The following is a 24,019-nucleotide window of genomic DNA, read 5'->3' as shown; positions in this document are numbered from 1 at the left end:
GAGCACTTTAAGCATCAACACAAGTTACCTTTCTTGTAGAAATGTGCAACAAAAAAAGAACTTTGTGGTAACCAGATTGTTATTTAATATCTTATTATAAATGACAATTTTGCCAATATGTACAGCAATAAAAAAAAAAAACCTGTAACATTGCAGCGTTAAATGCAATGCAGTTAAAAATTTGGTGCACCTAAGAAAAATGAGCCACAAAGCATTACCAGTAATTAATAGTAACCATAATCTAGTAAAGACTAATAATCAGATGGTGCTTATCTTTTTCTTTTGTTGATTGAAGTTGTCAATGATGACACCAATGAAAAGGTTGAGAGTGAAGAAGGAGCCAAATATTATGAAAATTACAAAATACAAATACATGTAGATGTTGCTCTCATATGATGGTTGTTCCTCCACCTTCAAATGGAAAACAAAAACTCCATAAACAACATTGCAGCCATAAATCAGTTAAGGATGAAAAACAAACAATTCAGTACCTCTCTAGAATCTACTGCTGCATACATGATGTCCATCCAGCCTTTGAAAGTAGACTAAGAATGCAAGCACAAAAACACATCAAACAGGTTAAGTGGTAATATACATTTAAAGCCATACATTATTAGCCCCCCTTTTAAAATAAGATAACACTAGATTTCTCCACAAAAAAATGTTAACAAGTGTTATAATGTCCCCTAAGTTTAACTAGGATATTTTATTGATACACTGAGCTGAGATAAGAAAGGGCAAAAATGAGACATCCAAGATTATTAGCCCCCGTGCCATTAATAGTCAATAGTGTACCTTTCTGAGACACAACTCACACCAATCTCTTAGTAATTCTTCACTAGGTTTGCACAGGTCTCCTGGTAGATTTTGGGACATTCTTCAATTGCAAATTGTTCTAGCTGGTCCAAATTTAATTGGTTCTGAGCATGGATATTTACTTTGAGCACCCACCACAAATTCTCAATAGGAATGAGGTCTGGGCTCTGTTTGGGCCAATCCAGGATTTGGTAACCTTGAGGAACTGTTTGAGTAATTTCAGTGCTTTGTTAGAAGACTCAGCAATGCCCTGAGCCTAGATAAAATTAAATTTTTTCATGGTGTCATGCACCCAAACCATGCACCATGTTTAACTGTGGGAATTGTGTTTAATGCCTTTCCCCATAAGAAACATCCATGTGCCCAAATAGTTCCAATTTAGTCTCATCAGACCAAAGCACAGACTTCCAAAAGTCAAATTTTCACAGGCAAAACTCAGTCAGGCTCTGATGTGAGTAAAAGTGTTCTTCTTGGTCTATGGCCCTGAAGCCCTCACAACTATGTTCCTTGAAGATGTCCAGGGCTCTTTGCTCTCTAGAGTTCTTGAAACCTTGCGCTTATGGCCACTGCTCCTTATATCTCCTTGTACTTGGCAATTATGCAACATACAGCAGTTCTTGATGCTGTGAATTGCATGGATACTGCATAGAATCCCCTTAGCATAAGCTTCTATGAACTTTTTTCTGAGGTTCAGACTAATTTCCTTTGGCTTTGGCATGGTGAGTAACAGTAGTACTGCTCACGTGTCCATGATTAATTGATTAATTCATTTTATACTGATTGACTATTGTTAGGAAGCCAAATTATATCAAGTGTGGGGGGTGGTAGCAGCCTAGTGGGTAACACACTCGCCTATGAACCAGAAGACCCAGGTTCAAGTCCCGCTTACTAAGTTGCTCCAGGGGGACTGTCCCTGTCACTACTGATTGTAAGTCACTCTGGATAAGGGCATCTGATAAATGCTGTAAATGTAAAAGATGCCCATGGGCCAGTCAGGCCAATGGGCTCACACAGTATGTGATGATGTCAAGCTTCTGCACCTCCTTCCCTTGTGTTACCTTCCGTAGTCGTGTTTCATTAAACAAACATTGGGAAGAAGTTTAGGAAAATGTTCCATAATTTCTGGGGGGCTAATAGTTTTGGCATACGTGCTATGAGTGTTAATTTGCACAGTCTCAAACATACACACACACACACACACACAATCAAGAGAATAATATGGAATAAAAGGGGTGCTCAGATTAAGAATAAAACATTGATGAAATGATATTAGAATGGAACAAATTATCACAATCTTATACAATGTACATATCTTACATATCTTTTACATATTTTACAATATCTTTTCTGTTGTACCAAATCGGGCCAAATTGAATATTACAGGTTGTACTGTAATTTGAATTTTAATGTGGTAAGGCATTTATTATTTGTGATGTTCTCTGTTTGTAAAGATTAGGTACTGCAGAGCCCCCTTGTCATTTAAGACATAAGTTCGATAAGTTCGATTCTAGACTCAGGCTGGAGTTTGCATACTCTCTCCAGGTTCTGGGCTCTAAATGTCAGTTTATATTTCTTTTGCATACTTAGGCCCATCCACACAACGTTTTTCTCTAAAACGAGAGAATATCTATCCGATCTGGTCTTGCGTCTACATGGAAACAGCGTTTTAGGTGATTCAGAAATGCTGTTTTTTTAGAACTGGTTGCAACGGGTTTCAGATGATGCTCCCGTGTGGACATAGGTTTTTATAGAAACTAAAAACCTGTTTTAGAGAAAAGCGTTTTCATGTGGACAGGGCTTTATTGTATGGTCACTCACCACTTGCAGCAGGGAAAGGTAGCCCAGCCCAACATTGTCATAGTTTACTTTCATGTTGACCCAGCGCGTCTGATTTTTCGGCATGAGGGCCATGCAGTCACTCTTGTTGTTAACCACCTCAATGGGGAACCGCTGCTCAGTGGTTGTATTAATGCAGTGGTAGAACTTTCCAGCAAATAGATTGACTCCCATGATGCTAAAGATTAGCCAGAAGATGAGGCAGACGAGAAGTACATTAAAGATGGAGGGGATGGCCCCTACCAACGCATTCACCACCACCTGTCAACATAGAAATAATAATAAAATTAAAATAACTGAATATCCTGTGACTGATTTTGCTTTCTAGTATTCAGTATCCTGTTGTGTAATCTGATGTGTAGTGGAAGGTAAACCCATTGGCCCTCATTTATCAATATGAATGTAGAGTTAGGTGTAAAAATTGATAAGTTGCATGAATGATTCATGAAACAGGTGTACCTGTGCCAATCCATGCTTATGCACATTTTTTGTGTTGATAACATAAGTGTTAAAAGCAGAATATTCAGGATCCCATGAGCCTGTGACCAGGACAAATTAAGGTAAATATTTGAGAGCCAAGAATTGTACTTTTTGTAAAATGTATTTTAATGTGGTCCCTTTATGAAACATAGGCAAAGAGATCCATTTAGATTTTACAGAGCGGCAAGCACCAGTGGCCTCCAAGTGTCAGTCACACAAAGTCTAGAGCCATGCAGTCTAGAGCCATGTAGTCTAGTGCCCGCAGAGCTCCAAAAACTGTCAGCATCTATCATCAGTCTCCCATCTGGGACAACCACTACGACCATGGGTCCGGACTTAAGAAGTCCTGCAGAGACATTTGAGGATGTGTGGTCTATTCTAGTGATGAAACATTAAAAGACATAAGTAAACCATGAAAAACAAGGAAAGTGTCTACAAGCCTTCTGTCTTATTTTAATAGTGTACATGCCAAGGCTAAGTATTTATCACTGCAGAATGACATCCTGTCTTGTTCAGAAAAAACATTCAATTATTGTTAACTAGCTGGTAATAAAGTGTCTTAATAGGAAAAGAACCAGCCAACATGAATTTTCCTACTTGGCAAAGCCTATTAAGTGGAATTAGTTATAATTAGAAAACTAGAAAAGGGGAAATTTGTGAAAAAAATTTGGCATGGAAAGCAGTTAAAGGTAAAAAGAGTATGAAAGGAAAAAGAGCAAAATGGGAATAATTGTTAAATTAGTTAATTTTGTGGAATGACTGAAAAAAATAGAGATGATAGGATGAAGGGGAAGGGTGGACTCATTATTAAATTAGTTAACTTAATGGAATATGAAATTAGTGTGGTAGTAGCTTAGTAATGTAACACTAGGTTCAAATCCCGCTTACTAACATTGTGTCCCTGAGCAAGACACTTTTTGCTCCAGAGGGACTGTCTCTGTAACTACTCATTGTAAGTAAATGGAAATGGAATAGGTGACATTTTTAAAAAGTAAAAGATGAGGAGAAAAAAGTATGAAGGGGAAGAGTTCATTCATAAATTTTGAGAAAAGTTAAACATTGTAGATAAATGCAAACAGGGCATGGTCATGATGCATCACATGAAATTCAATGATTTTGGAGCATGTTCAAAAATTAGCATGCTAATTCTAATATGCTAAAAAAAAAAAATGCAAACAGGGCATGGCCACAATGCATCATGTGAAATTTGGAGATGTTTTATAAACGAGGATGTTAACATGCTAATACTAGCATGCTAACATCAAAAATGCTAACAGGGCATGGCCCTGGTGTGGCCAATTAAATTTGGTTACATTTTACATGATAAAATATTACCTAAAATATTACAATGAGGGATGCCAGTTGAGAGTCTGCATGAAGTAGATGTGGATCTTGTCCAAGTCACTTGGTAATACCATTCATCAGGGTAGGAAGGAAACCATTGCCATGCTGAAACCCGAATTCCAAGATAGAATAGTCTTGTGATAAACTGTATAAAATAACGCAGAGAGGACAAGAATGAAAATTTTGCTTATCTGGCCACATGTAGGATCGTCTCAGTAGAATGACCTGCTCTGAAGCCACACTGGTTGGGATCTTGGAGGTTGTTCTGAGACAGATGAAGTGATATTTTATTGTAGACACAGCGCTCAAGGACTTTAGAAAGAAATGAGAGAAGAGACACTGTTCATGTGTTTTTCTGTGAACAAAGTAGCAGCTTAGTTGAAAGACTACAGTGTGTGAATATAAGTGAAATTATCTGCAAATCAATAATCTGTAACTTCTGCTAAGATGCTTGATCTTGGAGATCTCCAGAAGGTGAGTAGCACTTTGTGTAAGAGGAAGTGGTTTTATGAAGCAACATAATGGTTACAACATTTACATTTATGCCATTATGTGCTGTTCTGACCTTGATGGGAAGTGCTACCATCTTGGGGCCAAGCCAGAAAAGAGTCTAGATTGGTGTCTTCCTCGTACTTTCAGTGGTGGAGGGAATGCGAGATGCAGTGCGATGTATAATAGGGGCCTCTGAGGTAGGATGCTGAAACCCCATGTCTGGCTTTGTAGGTCAGAATTAGTATTTTGAATCTGACACGGGCAGCTACAATATATTACAGAAGGAATCTATATGAGCGGGAAAAATTGATGGGTAATGACTTGGTTGAGAGTAGGTTGTTGGTTGTCTATAGTTACTCCAAGGTTGCGTGCAGATGCATAAGGAGAGATCATTGAATTGTTCAGATTACAAGAATAAAGAATAATGCTATGAAGTTCCATAAACATAAATTTAGAGCATGAACACTATGCAGCATTGTAAACAGGAGTGAAATTCTAACATTCTATTATACATGCTCTAAATGGACTGAAATTAATGAAATGCTGCATGGGTAAATTGTAAATGTAAATGTAATATGCAAATTAAAGCGATTAATTGTCACGTCACACACTGCAGCATAGCGCACAGTGCACACACAATTGTGGTTTCAGTATTTAGGTCTGAAGCACCTTCGACTGAATCGGACTATAAAAAATGTCATAACACGTGGCGTTACACAGTGTAAAATTATAAAATAAGTACATTGTGCGCTGAACCATAATATAGTGGGGAAAAAAAGTGCAAACCCAGGTCTCACACACCAAACATGCCGGCCGTAACCGCTTGGCAATTTGGGTAGATACCTGGCAGCAGAGTAGAACTCTGGTCATGGGAATTTGTAGCAGTAGAGTAGCAGCTGTTCCTGCACCAAATTGAGCATGTAAATAGAGTCTTCATACTGCTTGGAGACGGCAGCAGTATGAGGTTTGTGTGTGTGTGTTTTAAAGACATGTGCTTTAATTCACTGTGTAAAGGATGAGCAGTTTAGAGGAGTGGGAGTAGAAAATAAATCCTTATCCTCTATTCCCACCCAGCGGCCATATTTGGAAATGCAAGTCAGATGCACATTCATACTAAAATGAGCTGAACAAGATTTTGGCTTCCCAAGCCAAAATAATAACGATATGTAACTTTCCTATCAGACCACGGTGCCACGGTTCTGTCTACAGTGCTCTCAAGTGTCACGCATTGAGGGTGACAGTCATTCTTTTTAGTCATTTGTAACGCACACAGGCAGAAAAAATATTTTGTGGTCTAATATGCCCACAAAATTTCTCAGACTGTGGCACAGTAGCGGCTCACTATGAAACAAGCATGTCTCTGCGAAGGTCCTAGAGCCTGTCACTTACCAGCCAATTGAAATGAAAAGTAACATGCAACACATCCACCAATGAAAAGGCAGCATGGAATTCTTTGCATTATACTGCTACTTGTAACAAAATATTCCGAATATTTTGTTGACCCCATTCATGGAAGTGCCAAGCATTACTTTCAGAAGTAATCTTCTGTGTTAATGTTATAATACATTCACAACTTGTTTGAAACAAACAATGACATCTTGACTGCTTTAAGGGGGTCAAAGGGGGCACGGGTGGCAATGCAAGGGTGTGCCCCTGCAATGCAAAGTTGCGCCACTTAAAATCTTGCTTAGGGCTCCAAATTTGTTAGGGTCTGCCCTGTGATTACCTCTATTTGCAGACCTGCTTTCTGATTTCTGACCCCACCTGCTGCACGACAGTTAGGAAGGATACATTACCTGGTAACAGAACTCAGCCTGTACCTCTACTTCCACTCATACTTTGTATTTTTGTACATCAGCCCCTGACTGAATCCTGTTTATTCTACGGTGCCCCTACAGGTCTGGATCAGTTCACAGTACAAACAGCTACTGTAGCTATCAGAGTTGCTGCATGAGGGTTGCCGCAATTGCAGACACACTGGATTGAAGGGGCAAAGTCAATAGCTCCTGGAGGAAACTCTGTGGGGGGCAGAGAAGAGGCAGCTGTAGAACAAGCTCAGAGGGGAGAGCAAAGACACCTGGAGGTACGTGCATGCAGTCGTAAAGGAAGGAATATATGTTTAGGAAGCAATATATGAACTATGCAACCTCTATGATATACCCATTTTTCTATTGTGTGCATGTTTGATAAATGAGAGCCATGGAGATGTCATTACAGTCTTTTTAAATAACAATTAGCAGAATTTTTTAATAACTTTATCTGTGTAAGATTAAGATTACATTAGACCTACAACACCATAATAGGTATTCCCTGCCCTTCCACCTAATATGCTTTTCCTGCTTACCATCATTTCTGTACAATTCTACAAATTGCTGTGTGTATGTACAGTAAAGAAAAGTTTAGCAAATGTTCAGACAAGTGAGTACACCTCTCACATTTTTGTAAATATTTTATAATATATAAGATATAAGAGTTAAATTAAGTGACAAATTCTCACCCTCATCCCTTCAAAACGTGACAGAGCCCGTAAAGGTCTAAGGGCCCTAAGAGTTCTCAAAGATTTGATTGGACCCAGGTCAGAGTAGCCCATGAAGTTAGCCACCAGAGAGATAACAGACACCTGAAAAAAAACATAGTGCTCTTCATAGGATCATAGGTTTTGATTATGAATTCAGTAAATAAAGAATAAATATATCAGTGAACAATTCTTTTGAACCTTAATTGAAGCAAAGATAATACAAGGAACCCTACTGTTTCAATCTACTGTTTCACAATGAATTGAGATTTAGCATTTTGCCATGGGATTTTTTTCCTGCCTGCATTGTCTGGCCCCTGCTTCAATCCATTTGTTAACGTTAAAGCTTTTGGATGAACAGTACCTAATGTCACGATCCGGTCCGAAATGGGGTTACTCCGGTCCGGGATCTGGACCGGAGTTTCATTGTTGTCATGTGAAATGTTCCCTAATCATTTTCACCTGTGTTAATTGTATAAAGCTGCCCTGTTCGTTTCTGTTCGCGGTCAGGTCTTTAACGTTATGTTACGTGTTCAATTAAACGTGTCTCGGATGTCTCCCCTGTCTTGTGTTTCACCATTAAACCCCTGTTTCGTGATGTCAGGTGATAGCATCCTTCATTCCTCGTCACTCTTCGTCCTGCTCTCCGTTCACCTGCCTCGTCATGCCCGCATGGACGTGACAGAAAGACCTGAACTACATTTGGACGCCACCTGATGCAGCCCCGCTGAGATCGGAGGAGCCGCGACTCGCCGTGAGGACGCCGCCAGCTTCCTTGTCCCTGGCCTTCCATGGCTTCATGTTCAGCAGGGTCCCGACCCCTGCCTCTCAGTCCCGTGTCTGGCGGCGTTGAAGGTGAGGAGCGGCCATTCAGCGGGGCGAGCCGGAGACTGACAGGGAGCGGCGGACGAGGTGCCGGTACCAAACTGGCCCGAAGCCGTCTGCGCTGGACATCCGCCGCTCGTCCATCGTGAATACCGGACCACTCATTCAGTCATTTATCATTCCTCTCTGTTCATTTCATCTTTTCTATCCTGGTTCACTCGAATCGATTCCATTCGATTCCTCCTGTCCACTCGAACCATTCAGACTCTGTGTTTGGACTTTCCTCCCTCCTTCATGGACTGCTTCGTCTGGCTCGCCAGGGGTCGTGCCAAAGGATTCTGTCACGATCCGGTCCGAAATGGGGTTACTCCGGTCCGGGATCTGGATCGGAGTGTTAAAGCTGCCCTGTTCGTTTCTGTTCACCGTCAGGTCTTTAACGTTATGTTCCGTTTTCACTAATGTCAACGTCTCGGATGTATCCCCTGTCCTGTGATTCACAATTAAACCCCTGTTTCATGATGTCAGGTGAAAGCGTCCTTCATTCTTCATTCCTCGTCACTCTTTGTCCTGCTCTCCGTTCACCTGCCTCGTCATGCCCGCATGGACATGACACCTAAACCTGTAACCTGTACCTAAACCTAAATCTGGATCGTGCCACCTCAAAATCTTTGTTGAAGGCAAAACTAATTATGTTCAGTCTCTTCCTGTAAGTAATCAATTTGAGCCCCTTGTAGAACCCTTTTGAATTATATAACCTAAAACAATCTACACACCCAGACCCTATTGGCCTTCTTGACTGCTAAAATACCTTTTTAATACTACCTTACAGTTACAACACATTTTATCTGCTTGTTATCAGCTCAGTGTTTAATCAGGATTACAGGAATACAGTGATGGCAACTCAGTAACAGCTTTGTGTTGTCAGTAGATGTAAACACTTAGGTTGGTATCAATAACATTCATGTAAATAAAGAATAATAATGGTCTGAGAACTGAACCCTGGAGTACCACATAAATGACTGTTAACCAGTGTTTGCTCCAGTCTGCAAGGATCTATATTTTTTCTCTTAAGCATGAGTCATTTTCCTTCTGTAAATTTAAGTCAAGTCATAAGCCTGTTTTTTTTTTTTTTTTTTACCACTTTCCCTTGTGTCCTCCCCCAAGACTCAAATAAATTAGTCAAACAGTATCTACATCTCCTTAGTCCAATATCTCCCGTTTTGAATATGGATGTCAGGTTTCAATATTTCCAATCTAGTGTTACCTCTGCTAATTTCTGAGACAGACATGAAATCCCTCATCTCGATTTAAACAAACTGAAAATCTCATGGTCATGACACAATTGAAAAACAGTTGAAAAAATGGTGGCAATATACTCACACCCACGATGAAAAAGTCTAGCCAGCACCAGGCATTGGTGAAGTAAGTCTTAAATCCATATGCCACCCACTTAAGGAGCATCTCTACGATGAAGATGTACGTGAAGACTTTATCTGCATACTCCAAGATGACTTTAATAACTCTGCGACGTTCGATGTAAATATCTTCAAACGCCTTTGAAAAATTACATCAAGATTATTAAGGACTAATGCTTTATTTCTGCTTTTGTAAATTGGTTCACTAACTACTACTATCTACTCAAAGCAGGAGACACAAATACTTGTGTCTCCTTACATGTAAATGTCATTCACAAAATAAAAAACATAAAATAGAACAATGGCCTTAACTAAACTAAAAGCTCAAACAACACATTAACACAGTGAGTGTCAGTGACCATGAACACTAAAAAAGTGGTAAAGCCCATATGGTGCTTTCCACAACATAATCAAAAAGGAACTAGTGAGATGAGAACTAGTTATAATGCAGCAAATCAGAAGTCGATGGGGATTGGGAATGACTGCCATGATTATCACTGGCTGAAGTACTGGCTGCCACAATACAGGAAATCCTGGCAGTGCTTTTAAAGAGATAGCCCTGTCATAAAATGCACCATTTTAGTGCTCCCACCACCTCTGCCTTCTACATTGCATCTAGTGCCAGTGCATAGGTTTCTCACCTTGCCGCCAATGTCATCGTCAGATGATCATCAGATTTATGCCAACACACATAAGCTTCATGGTGTGCTCTTTTTTGGCTCCTGAAGCATGGCATGCACATGCAATAAGACCTCCTGCCCTATGTTTCCCTATCAGTGACTATCCTAATCTGTACATTTTTGCCTTGGTATTGGCCTATGAACTGTTATTTAAGTTGTAGTTTGTAATAGAATAATCACAGTGAAGTTGAGCAATTGTGCCGGATTTCCTGCAAATATGACAGTATGCACTTAGCCCTTGTGTGGTCTTCATAATTTTTTGGGTCCAGTTAAAGGGTGGTGTACATTGTGAAGTCAGTGGTCCCTGTTCTAGTTATGCAATGCACATGTGCAAAACGCACTAACACAAGGCAGAACATGTAATGGACATACCGATGTTAACTCTTTGTATATTTTGGGTGCATTTGCTACTTTAAGCAAAAAGGTTAATTAAATGAAATTTATATATGAATTACATAATTTAAGATAGTTTATCAGCAGTAATTAGTAACTTGTCACGGATCCCAATCACCCACCATGCCCGCAGACCCAGGCATGATCCACCACCACCACTTCATTGTTTGTGCTTCATGACTCTGCTACTTGCGGACATGGGTAAGGAAGATGACCTCCACCATAAACATCCAGTCACCATCTTACATGACCACATTGCCATTTCATCACCCTTGCCCGGTCTCAACGCAATTGTCCAACACAACGGACCTTCAGTGCACCTCCGTTCGGACCAGGGGCCCAGTTCATTGACCAATTCCTGGCTACATTCCTGAAGACTGTCTTGGATTACTCCTGCATGTTCTAGTTAGCCCTTGACCTTGCCCTTGGCAAAATCATACCTGTGCGCTGAAGCAGTCTCTGCCTACCCCTTGTCTGACTGCTGTTGAAATTGGAACAAAGATTATTCTACAGCTTAGGTCCTGTTTACTGCATCCACAATAAAGACTTTGCCTTTTCTCCCACCATACTGCCATCTGTCTCTCCTCCTCTGGTCCCCGTCTCTTCATATATCCTCAAGTTCCTTACCCTCTCCCAGCAGCACCGGCACCAAGAGATATGCACCCCTGGCTGTCCCCTTGACAATGTGAAATAGCCAATCACTCGTTCGTACTTGTCACTTGGCATGAGTCCCTGAGTCCCACCCCCAAAGTGGAGTCCACTGTATTAGCTGAATTCATTGAAGGTTTTGGTGGTTTGGAGCAGGTAACATATTACTGTTGTATACAAAATCTAATTTACTCAGAGCTACATACATAACATTTGTAATGTTTATTTATTTGGCACTTGATCTGAAAATGTATTGGCAGCTGAATTCTCAGATTCAGAGCCTTGCACATCCGAAAAAGGAGAGGTGGAGGGTGAGAACCAGCAACATCTGGTACAACAGCTGAGGAGAGGAAGTGCTGCGTACCAAAGCCAGCAAAGGGTGAGATCTACTTTAATTGAGATCCAGCAGACTGCCATGCCACCATCAGGGCAGTGTTGATTATCACTGATTATCAACTATCTCCACTGGACTAACATTTGCCATCTCCTGCTGTACACCTCCATAGTTTGGAGCTGTTACTGTAATATATGGAGTGACAAGAATAGTCGATAGCCTTTATCTCCTGGATAATATGAAAATCTGGCAGATTACATAACAAAAAGCATGTCAGCATTGTCCTAGAGGGTCTCCTGCAGAGCCATCAAGTTGAAAAAGAGCACTTTTCATGTGACAAAGACTTCCTTCCTGTGCTTCAGCCTCAGCCCCTGGGATATCCCATAGAGAGAAGCTGTCTTAATGTACTGTAACATGCACAAGAACAAACTATTTGCCATTATTTTCTTTTACGTTTAGACACAGGAGCCAATAGAGTAATACAGACAGAATAAATTTATTTATACCTATGCACTAACAGGACATTATTTCCCCCCTCTATGCTCCTATGGGTAAGTGACACCTATAGTTAACTGGGCGCTGACTTTAAAATACCTTTCAATTACTAAACATGAATTACTCCTCTTATCTCAATGACCTTAGAAGGACATTTAATTTATCGGTGCAATTATTTACACAAATCGGTAGTTTAGATATGTGTGATATTATTATTTTCACTGTAGTTAAAAGTCCTCTTTATTTTTGACTAAATGAAGCATGGGATGGCGCAAAAGTGAATAGATTTGTCATAAACTTATGGGACCAAAATTACTGATTTGATTATGGATTCACTCCCCCCTAGCAAACTCATTTACATGGAGATTTATATTATAATATCTTGCAAAATATCCATTTGGTAAACACTAAAATGGTCCCAAAGACCCAAACACCACACAAGGGTTAAAGATGGGGATTATTAATCTAGCATGATCAGATGTCATATTCATAGCAGTAATCCCATACAATGACTGAAGCAGTCCTACATCTTTGATTTAAAAAAAAATTAAACACTGTTTAAACCTACCAGTGCTCCACTGCTTAGGAGAATCAATAAAATGATGAAGGTTTCAAAGTAGTCATTTTCTACTATAGAGAAGCATGTTCTTCTGAAGTTCCACCAGCTCCTCCATCTGCCCTGTGTGATGTCCACATCCAGACATGGACACCACCTCAAACATTCTGAATGAGAGATTGAAATGTTTCACATATTTTTTCACATAAATCCCCCTTTAAAACACAATTTACTTTCATTTGTCTATGGAGCAGTTAAGGATGTCAAGGGTACAGACTATCTGTGAAACAGGCCTTTGGGTCTTCAGGTTCAGGTTCTTCCTCTTCCATCATCTCAGGCTCTGGTTCTGGAGGCTGGTAGTCCAAAGTGCTGCACTCTGAGGAGTCATCATCTCCACATCTTGCTATCTGAAATGAACAATTAACAATCCTGTTATAAAAACCAAATCTGTTATCAATTTCAGATAACCAGTAAATTTGATAATTCCAGTCAGCCTTAGATGAAATTTTATTGCCAATGTATTTTATTGTCTGAGGCAGTGGTGGCGTAGAGCTTAAGGAAACGGTTCCATAATCAGAAGGTTGCCGGTTCGAATCCCGATCCGCCAAGGTGCCACTGAGGTGCCACTGAACAAAGCACCATCCCCACACACTGCTCCCCGGGCACCTATCATGGCTGCCTACCAAGGGTGATGGGTTAAGAGCAGAGGACACATTTCATTGTGTGCACGTGTGCTGTGTTGCAGTGTATCAAATTAACAATCACTTCACTTTCAATTATTGACAAATTTACAAAAACAATTCATTCATTGTCCACCCATGGAGTATAGGGAGCTACAGAGGAGTGACTGTGAGGCTAAATGGCTACAGATCGGGTTTACATGCATGAGCTTCATATGTAAACATTATTTCTGTTGTTTTGCCTGTGGATAAATGCTGCAGATTAGTCATTATCTTTACAGTATTCCTGCAGAGATGGAAGACTAACAATGGTGGTCAAATGGTGCAACGCAATGGATTAAACGCTTTTAGTAAAGAATAATTTCAGCCATCAAATGTCAAAATCTTAATAATCCCCCACAAACATTTAGCTATTTACCAATACTACCAATAATTACCCAAGATTACCTTTTTGGCAGCTTTGTTATCATCATCTGATGAGTCGGATTCAGATTCCTCTTCTTCATCTTCATACTCCTCTTCTTCATCATTGTCTATATCAGACTCGACTCTAGCAATGGGCACCTTCATCCTGCTCATACTGTCCACCCATTTGGAGTCAATATGATTCAATGCAAGAGACTGCATTGAGACTGTATCTTCCTCTTTGCCAGGCATTTTTTCCCCAAGCATTTGTCTGATCAGACCTACAATAAAAACCTTGATCCAGCTGATTCCTCTGGTGATACGCCCAATAGCAATTTGCAAGTTATTCATCTCACTGTCCTCATCACCTCCAGAAAGATTGTCGCCACTGAAGGAACTGAGTAATAAAGCAAGGAAGAGATTCAACACCTGCAAAATGGATGAAATAAAGAGAGCAAAAATAAAAAAGTGAGGCATGTTCAAGCTATATGTTTAAACCCCAAATTTCTAAATGTTTCACTATGAAATAAATACTATCATTGCATAACTATAGACATGGCCAGTAGTGGTTCTAGGGACTTGGCCACAGGTACATTGGCCCCAGCTGAAATCTGATTTTTCCCATGTAGTGGTTATGTTCTGTCACTCAATTAGATGGATGCAATTCCAAGCCCAAACACTAATGCAGCCAAATTGGAAAGATAGTGAGGATAGTGAAGGACCTCAGCCACAATGGACTGTTCTCTCTGCTGCGATCAGGGAAGCGATTCAGCTCCCTGATGTCCAACACAGAGAGAATGAGGAGGAGCTTCTTCTCGCAGGCTATAAGAGCTCTCAACAACCACAACACTTCATAGGACAGAACACTAATAATACTAATACACTCCAGCACTTTCACTTTCAATCACTTCTGGACTCAATCCCCCCAGAATTCTTGCACAAATTTTTTTACTCTTGCACAAATGTTTTACTTTTTACTTTCACTTTACTCATTTGCACACCTTCACCCTACCTGTTACACATATTTTATGTGTAATATTTGGTTATGTTTGCAATATTCGCAATACTGTGGTCTATAGCAGTCGCTAAAGCATTTCACTTCAAATCATAACGTGTATGACTGTGTATGTGAAAAATAAAATTTTAATTTGAGCAGTCACAACTGACGGCTGATGGAGGAAGGAAGCGCAGAGATGGCTTGGCAAATGGGATTTACTAATCAACACAAACAATAACAGAACTAGGGCCAAAACAAAGGAAACAAACCCGCAGGTGTGTGGCACAAGGCCAGGAACATAAACCAACACACAGGTCCAATGTCCACATTAATGCAGCAGTTCAAAACTGTCCATGACACTTGTCCATGATTAGAACCCTGTTGTCAGGTTGATTGGCACAGAATGCGAACCCGGCTTCTCCCAGCCATGACAACAGCCATCAACACCCTAATGGCTACAGTTTCAGGAATCTTCAAATGGACCAGTTATAACACAATGGACATATTTCTTTCTTGGACAAATCATTACCAACCCTGCACTGACACCAATTACAGGCCCACTCTACCCTGGAAGGGTGTCCCTCTCTTTTTCACTCCTTCCCAAGGTTTCTTCCTTTTTTTTTCTCTTGCCTAGAGTTCTGCATAAGGGTCAAGTGTGGGAGGTGTCAACTGTAGGGCCTGTCAAAGCCCATTGAGACATACTGTATGTTTTTTGGGCTATATAAGAAATAAATGTTGTTGTTTTTGTTATAGTCCTAATTCAAAGAGGTGTTTCATTAAGTGTTTAGCCTGTTACATTTTTGTGAATGGTTAAATGACCAAAATCAAGCATTCTGTACAAGAATGTTGGACAATTTCTTGGCCCCTTTATGAATATTGTAGACCCTTGATGGCCCCTTAATCCACCACTGGACAGGGCAGTTATCATATCTATTTTTATTAGAAATTGTATATGTCCATATTTCAGATTATTCTGCAAATGTTCTGTTGCAATGACTTTACAAAAATTAAGGGGATTCCTTGCATCTTTCTAAAACAGAATGGCTTAACCAAAGGAATGTTCCTGGGCAACAAGGAAATAAGCTCAAATAGCATCAAAATGCACATATCACCCATAATACACCCAATAAGCTTAAAACAGGGAGGAAAAGGCTTTTTGGCATCTTGGATCCAGTGGATTATGGGACAAAAAAGTTGAGATGGAAGGTCTGACAGGCTGTCTGTAGGCTGAAGCCCAATAACCAAAGGACAGCATCTACAAAAGAAGGACTTAAAGAAAAAAAAATTGTCTCCCGTGAGACAGGACGTTCAGAGGTGTATTGAACCTGTTACTGGCATGACAAGGAGAACCCAAAGAGGCATAGGTATAAATTTATCACATACAACATTTCTATACTAATTTGTTTCATGGACTGTGATTCCAATGCTATGATAGGAGTCAAAATCCTTTGTACATACCATTGTACAGTCAATATACGTTTAGTAGATCCATGTAATAGTGTGATTTGTAATAAACTTATCAGATTGCTTAAATTGCAATTTGCAATGCACACCAAACCCAAGTTATGCCTATCCTGCTAGTCACAAGGACCTTCTTTAATTTTACATATCTGACCAGTAGAACTGTAAATGTCACATTCACAACTTGAAAATTAAATGAACTTACCACCAGGTTACCGATAACCATGACCATCATGAAGACCACAAGGCACATACCGGTCCCAGCCACCTCCATGCAGTCCCACATAGTCTCAATCCACTCTCCACACAGGATTCGGAACACAATGAGAAATGAATGAAAGAAATCATTCATATGCCACCGCGGCAGCTCACAGTCCTGGGAGATCTTACACACGCAGTCCTTATAGCTCTTGCCGAACAATTGCATGCCCACCACAGCGAAGATGAAGACAATGATGGCCAGGACAAGAGTCAGGTTGCCCAATGCGCCCACCGAATTGCCGATGATCTTAATCAGCATATTCAGGGTTGGCCAGGATTTGGCTAGTTTAAACACACGCAGCTGTCTCCAAAACACAAAGTTATGCAGAACAGACAAACACACAAATGATAAAATCCTCTTAAAATGAATCACACAAGATCTTTTTTCATCTCATAATTAGATTATCACATTATTAGGATAAAGGAAGATCAACTCATTTACATAATGTACATCAAATGTGAGTTGGCATGTTAAATAAAATAAGATTCATCTTACCAAACGGAAAGACCGGAGAACAGATAATCCTTGGACATTGGCCAAGCCTAACTCAACCAGACTCAGAGTCACAATGATGCTGTCAAAGATGTTCCAGCCAACTTGGAAGTAATAGTAAGGATCCATGGCAATGAGCTTAAAAACCATCTCAGATGTGAAGATCCCTGTGAAGACCTAGATGAAAGCACAGGATTTATAGTGTTATTTACTGCTGGACAGCAATGCATTGCTCATACTGTAATTAATATATTCGTTAGTAATCTAAAGTGTTATTTAAAGTTGTATTTTTGTATTGCTCTTTTGTCACTGTATCTTGTGTCTGTTTGTGGAAGTCATTACAATTTCCTATACGATTAATAAAGCTTTCTGATTCTGATTCTAAAGAGAATCTTCATTACAGACTGACTAGATATAATGAGATCCTGATAAATGGTGTTTGGGCTAGCAGAGTTACAGAGTTACATATTTTCTCTGTCCACTTTTATTGTTGTACAAAAACAGATGCAATCACAATGGTTTTATGAAATGCAGTGCTCATTTCAGCTGTCAGAAGCCGTCTGATCCCACAGCTTGTACCCTGCATTTGAAATGTTATGGGCAAGAAACTTTACAACATATAAAAAATTCCTTATAAACACTTCATAAGTGAAAGTGAAGTGATACACTGCAGCACAGCACACAAAATGTGTCCTCAGCTTTTAACCCATCACCCTTTGTGAGTAGTGGGCAGCCATGACAGGCTCCCGGGGAGCAGTGTTTGGGGATGCTGCTTTGCTCAGTGTCACCTTAGTGGCACCTTGGCAGTTTGGGATTCGAACCAGCAATCTTCTGATCACAGGGCTTAACTGCTAGGCCACCACTGCCCTTATAAGGAACATGTCCATCATACATACTGATCAAATTTCATGTTACTCTGATAAACGGTGTGTGAGTATAACAGTAGAAAGTGCAAAGTGGTACTTTTTTTCTTGTCAACTGGTGGCACTATATCAAGCTGTCAATTTTCGCATATGGATATGATTATGCTGTGAGACTGAATAGTTTCAAACTGAAGTTTCATCTCGATTAATGTTTAGTGTAATGTATGATTTTTTTATTTCCCAAAAAACATGCCATTTCAAGATCTATCAAAAAAGCTTCACAATTTAGCATGGTAAACTTGTTCATATATTTATGTGTTCTCCATATAAGTCAAATTTGGAGTTACTCAGACTAGTCTAGGATCCTTGTTTTTTATTTCCTTTGTATTAGAAACTTAAACAATCCAGACGATCTCACTTCCTGTTGGGCGGAGCTATTGGGTGTGAGTGTCTCATAAGTTTGTCTTAACGAGATGCAAAGCATATTAAATTAAATGATTATCAATCCATGAAAGCACGTGTGCAAAATAAGGGTTAACGCATTAGGTGGTGCTGTTGTGCCCCCCTACTTTTTCTACATGAAAAAGTAGAAAACGCTATTCTTTTTTTTTTTTCACAAACCATTATTAGCATTCCTACCACGGCATAGTTTTCTCTTGGGAGCAGTTTTTGGCTCAGGTACAGAGCCAGGTGTTCCTCACCATGGTTGAACTGGGACAGCATGGTGCCAAGTCCTGCTTCAGAAGCATTGGCCCAGACAAGAAACTCTTTGCCAAATTCTAAAGCAGAAAGTGTTTGTTTTGAACACAAGGCCCCATTTAGGTTCTCAAATGCTTCCTCCTCAGATGTGGTCCATCTCACTAGTTGAAGTGTTTCTTGGTAGTCAGTTCATAGCAAAGTTACGGATCTGTTACAATTTACAAGGCCCAGGAAGAATCGAATTGTCTTCTTTGTAAAAGCGTCATCTTCCTCTACCCACTAGGCTAACACTTGTTGTGGTCAAAATACCTGATCACTAAAGCACTGAAAAGTTGCAGGAGCTCCAAACATCACTTAGTAGTGATAAAGGCCTCCAGGGGTGGCAAAGGCAGTCTTCTCCTTTGATCCTGCAAACAAGGGAACCTGCCAATACCCCTTCCTGAGATCAAGGGCGGTTATAAACTGGACTTTCCTTAAACTGGAAGTACCAAGGCTTGGGAGTCATGGAATAGGCATCAATCTCAAACTCTTCATTTACTTTTCTCAAATCATTTTGGTAATAGACAGTGTCATCCAGGTCAGGACAATGGGGCTTGACAGGCACTTTCAAGCATTTTCCGGCATGTCTTTTGCACATGATATGGCTCTTGGGTCACTTTTTTACCTGGATGAGTGCGGATCTCATGTTCAAAAAAAATTAGATGACATCCTGATTACCATCCACAAGCTACTTAGCTTGCTGCAACTGGTGAAGAGGAAGATCAGGGCCAAACTGCACCTCCTCCGAATTATATATTTTACTCTGTAAGGTGACTTTGGGTTTTAGAAAGTTAAATCTCTCCACCAGCCCATCTGTCAGGGGTCGGTACACCACCTGTTTCTCTTGAAAAAGGGCACACAATTTCCTGAGAAGTCAGGACATAAAAGGGGTGCCCTTAGTGGTCAGAACTTATTAAGAGGATATTTGCTATTTTTTTTAGCATAGGCCTTTCTTAAGGGGACTGCTTCAAAATATTGGGTGGTGTAGTTTACAACTACAACCATCCATCTTGAGTCTTTCAAATGGGATACCAATAATGGCTAAACTACCTGCCGTAGTTTTCTGTGAACTCTGTGCCCAATCTGTAACACTCTCCTCTTTTGATCTTTCTACCCCCAAATAGGCTCCCAATACATGTGTAAAAAGTCTCAATATCTCATTGTCCACCATCTGTAATAGGGTGTTGAGAGGGGAGCTTGACCAAAAACAACACACAGAAGTGTAGTGTGTGAGAGTTTAAGCATTCTAACAGCATTCTGGGTGAGCTGAAGAGAATGTATTGCCTTCAGTGGTGGTGCAATCAGTAGATTTGGTAAAACAAAAAAAATATTTTGGTTAAAATAGTTTAGCAGCCATGTTTAGGTCCAGCTTGGGGATAGTGAACCCATAGCGGCAATACCATTTCAAAAAGTCCTCTAACAAGACTGCCAATACAGACTGCCACTGGGGCCCGTACATAACACATTTTTAATATGTCCCTGAACCAGTAAGAGGCAGAACAAGCACAGGAATGATGCAAACTCCTCAGATCCGACCACCATTACACCATGTGTGTAATTACTGACCACTTCTGTACCGAGAGACCTCCCCAACCATAGCGGACAGAACACCCCACTGGAGAAAGGCAAAGGACTGGCAAAAGAATTGGTTAAAGCATTAAACAGTATTGCTACCCCTCCACAAAGTCTTTAAAGAGAATTGACGTCATGTCAGGCTTCAGGGTTAGGAAAAGATATTTCAACTGTGGTATCAGTAGAAAGGTGTGTGTACATGTTAGAGAACGTGTAAGTTTGTGTGTGTGTTTGAGAGTGAATGAGTGGGAGAGAGGCATATAGGCATGATATATGTATATTTCATAACTTTAACACACATTTGCATACATGCACACCGATTGGCTTCTACTGAATTGCTTCTAAACCTACCTGGTTGTGAATCTAGACAACACAGTATTCAGCTATTTAAACTTATAAATAGTTAACACTGGACAAAGTGTACATACAGTGCATCCAGAAAGTATTCAGTGACTCACTTTTTCCACATTTTGTTATGTTACATTCTTATTCCAAAATGCATAATTTCCCTCAGAATTCTACACACAACACCCCATACTGACAACGTAAAAAAGTAAATTAAAAAAAGGTAAATAAAAAAACTGAGAAGGAACATTACATAATTATTGACAGCCTTTGCCATGAAGCTAAAAACTGAGCATTGAGCTCATGTGCATCCTGTTTTCCCTGATCATCCTTGAGATGTTTCTGCAGCTTAATTATAGTCTGATTGATTGGACATAATTTGGAAAGACACACTCCTGTCTATATGTGTCACAGTTGACAGTTAATGTCAGAGCACAAACCAAGCATGAAGTCAAAGTCTGTGGAAGGTTACATTTAAATCCATACATCCATACATGGAAGAAGTTCAAAACCACTAGTGCTGGATGGCCACCTAAACTGAGCAATTGAGGAGAAGGTCCTTAGTCAGGGAGCTGACCAAGAACCTGACAGGTCACTCTATCAGAGGTCCTCTGTGGACAAAGGATAACCTCCTATAAGGACAACCATCTTTGTAGCAATCCACCAGTCAGGTCTGTATGGTAGAGTGGCCAGACGTAAGCCACTCCTTAGTAAAGGCACATAGCAGCCTGCCAGGAGTTTGCCAAAACGCATCTGAAGGACCCTCAGACCATGAGAATCAAAATTCATTGGTCTGGTAAGATAAAGATTGATTTCTTTGGTGTGAATGCAATCAATACAACATTGAGCAAATACTGTAAACTTTTTTCATGTTGTCATTAGGGGGTTTTGGTGTGTAGAATTCTGAGGAAAAAATATTTAATTCATTTTGGAACGAATTAGATAAGGTTGTAACATAAAATGTGGAAAAAGTGAAGTACTGTGTACTTCAAAATTGATTTACTTCCCAATCACTGTAGTGCACACATTGTGGACAAAGCAGACATAATACACACCATATAAACAAGTAAACAATGGGAATTTAAGAGGTGTTGCTCCGAGCATGCTCTTTGCTGACCAGTTAGGCCTTATCAGGGCTCTTAGTTTTTGTAAACTCAAAATCTATAGAAATCAAACGAAAATTGCTGGGGTCTTCCTCCTGTAAGTTGCTTTGGATAAAAGCGTCTGCAAAATAAAGTAAAGTAAAAGTAAAGTAATGTGATCTAGGACAAGCCAATATTGCTTGTGTAATTATGTGCAATATATGTGCAATTTAGATTCTGAGTGTGGTGCAGACCTATGACGCAAAAGTGCAAGTGTGGTTGGTAATATAAGCTCTTCTCCTCCTTGGTAAAATTAATCCCTTTCTGTGCTGGGCCAATAATCACTATTTTAATCTGTTTTTAACTACTTAGAAATAAATTCTCTTCATTTTTGTTCATCATCTAACAGTTCTTTGTGCACATGGTGAAAGACAACACTTGGGCCCACGTATAGATTTGAACTTATTATTTATCCTAATTCAAGGCGGTTAATGCAAGCAATAGCATTCACAAAGCACCAAAAGAAAATACAATCTTATTCCAAAAAAAATATTTAATTTGGTTCAATACACTGTTACACAAACTACATTAGAAATTTGAAGCCTTGTATTTTTAGGTCACTAATTGCATTTTTTTTCAAGGCATTAGAATAGGCATACCCAAATGTAATTTAACCCTTTCAAGCTATCCAAACAGGAAAAAAGCCTTTTTGACAATGCTAGATAGTTTTCCACCTATATTGGCTGCTTTGTACAACAATATTACTCTTGTACAAAGCAGACATTCCTTGGCTATTTTCTGACTTTTCAGCAAACTGCTAATCCTCTCCTGATGCCTCATACCACCAGTCCATGCCACATTCATAGTGTTCCTCCCTGAAATAAGTAGACAGAATCAAACAATGCAAATGTTCTTCTAAAATTACTATTGAATATTACATACAGAAAAATTTAAATTTTTTACTTCTACATTTGTAATGGCCAAGTGAGGAAAAAGCAAAGTGGGTCCTGCAATTAGGCCACAGAAGTTTACTTACACTTTAGTTACACTAAAAAACAAGATTGTATATTCAATATGAAAACTTGTGGCCATCATGGCCAGAATGTGGCCATGATGGTGAGGTGCAGCTGAGATTATCCATGCTAACAAATTTTTCAGAATAAAAGCTAAATTTCTAGCCTTACTACCATTGACTACCATTAAACAGTAGCTCACAGCAGCCTCTCCAGTTACACAATTATTTAGAAAATGATGTCCATGTATACATTTACATTTACATGTATATAATTGGAAAAAACTCTTCCAGTTTGGGCATCCTGCTGACATACAGGATGATTTACGAGAACAACTGTGCGCGCACTGACTGCTGCAGAAAGCAGGCCTCCATTGTTGCCTGTAACCGGTGCCCGAGGGAAATGCACAATTGGTGTGCGAGAAACCGGAAGAAACTGGCGAGAAATTGGACTACATCAAACTTCAATGGACAACCCAGTGGGAATATAGAGACTGTTTTTGCTGAGACGTGGCTCAGGAACAGAATTCCAGATGGTGCCATTCAGTTTACAGTGTTTCATGCAGCGCTGTGCGGTAAGACCTGCGACGTTGGCTTTACATCAACACGGAATGGTGCCTGTACTAGTCTCTAGCTACTGTTCATCGCTGGTAGAGTTTGTAACTGTGGGATGCAGTTTATTTACCTCGGAAATTCACCTCAGTTTTCATTATTGGAGTGTACATTCCACCCAACGCTAATGCAAAGGATGTGCTCTGTGTGCTCGACAGAGCTGTTAGCTATCTGACAGTTCATTGTCGCTGGAAATTTCAACCATGCAAAGTCAGTTCTCCCTAAATTCCATGAACATGTGGACTTTGCAATGAGAGGGAATAACACACTGGATTTTGTATACGCCAACATCGGCAGTGCGTACCGGGCAGAGCCCCGGCCCCATCTCGGCCCATCACTCTTATGCTAATTCCAGTATACTGACCGCTCGTCAGACGCACAAAACCAATTTTGAAGCAGGTGAGAACCTGGCTCTTCAAGACTGTTTTGAGTGCACTAACTGGCAAATGTTTAGGGAGGCTGCAACCAATGGCGACACTGATGACATTACAGCCTTCAACACAAGACCGAACAAGATGTGCATGACTGCAGAGGTACGTGAACTGCTCAAAGCTTGAGACGTCACCCTTCAGGAAGGGTGACAAGGTGGCCCTAAGGTCAGCGAGGGCCAATCTGTCTCGAGCCATTAAGTTCAGCATTCAACTGCTGAGCCACGACTGTGTAGCGATG

The 24,019-nt window shown here is 40.1% G+C and overlaps 1 protein-coding gene across 1 annotated transcript in view; it reads right to left on the bottom strand.

Moving 5' to 3' along the window:
- The window catches only part of LOC114784266 (sodium channel protein type 4 subunit alpha A-like), an 83,042-nt gene that overhangs the window by 2,520 nt on the left and 56,503 nt on the right, over positions 1 to 24,019 (bottom strand). The window contains 11 exon segments of the mRNA XM_028969531.1: positions 274 to 411; positions 492 to 545; positions 2,635 to 2,913; positions 7,466 to 7,588; positions 9,689 to 9,862; positions 12,842 to 12,996; positions 13,107 to 13,236; positions 13,957 to 14,195; positions 14,283 to 14,343; positions 16,578 to 16,934; positions 17,130 to 17,303. Coding sequence (XP_028825364.1) covers positions 274 to 411; positions 492 to 545; positions 2,635 to 2,913; positions 7,466 to 7,588; positions 9,689 to 9,862; positions 12,842 to 12,996; positions 13,107 to 13,236; positions 13,957 to 14,195; positions 14,283 to 14,343; positions 16,578 to 16,934; positions 17,130 to 17,303 — 1,884 coding nt within the window.

Source organism: Denticeps clupeoides, chromosome 2, assembly GCF_900700375.1.
Source record: "Denticeps clupeoides chromosome 2, fDenClu1.1, whole genome shotgun sequence".
NCBI lineage: Eukaryota > Metazoa > Chordata > Actinopteri > Clupeiformes > Denticipitidae > Denticeps > Denticeps clupeoides.
The sequence above is the reverse complement of the archived record's forward strand: the minus strand, read 5'-3'. Positions and strand labels throughout refer to the sequence as shown.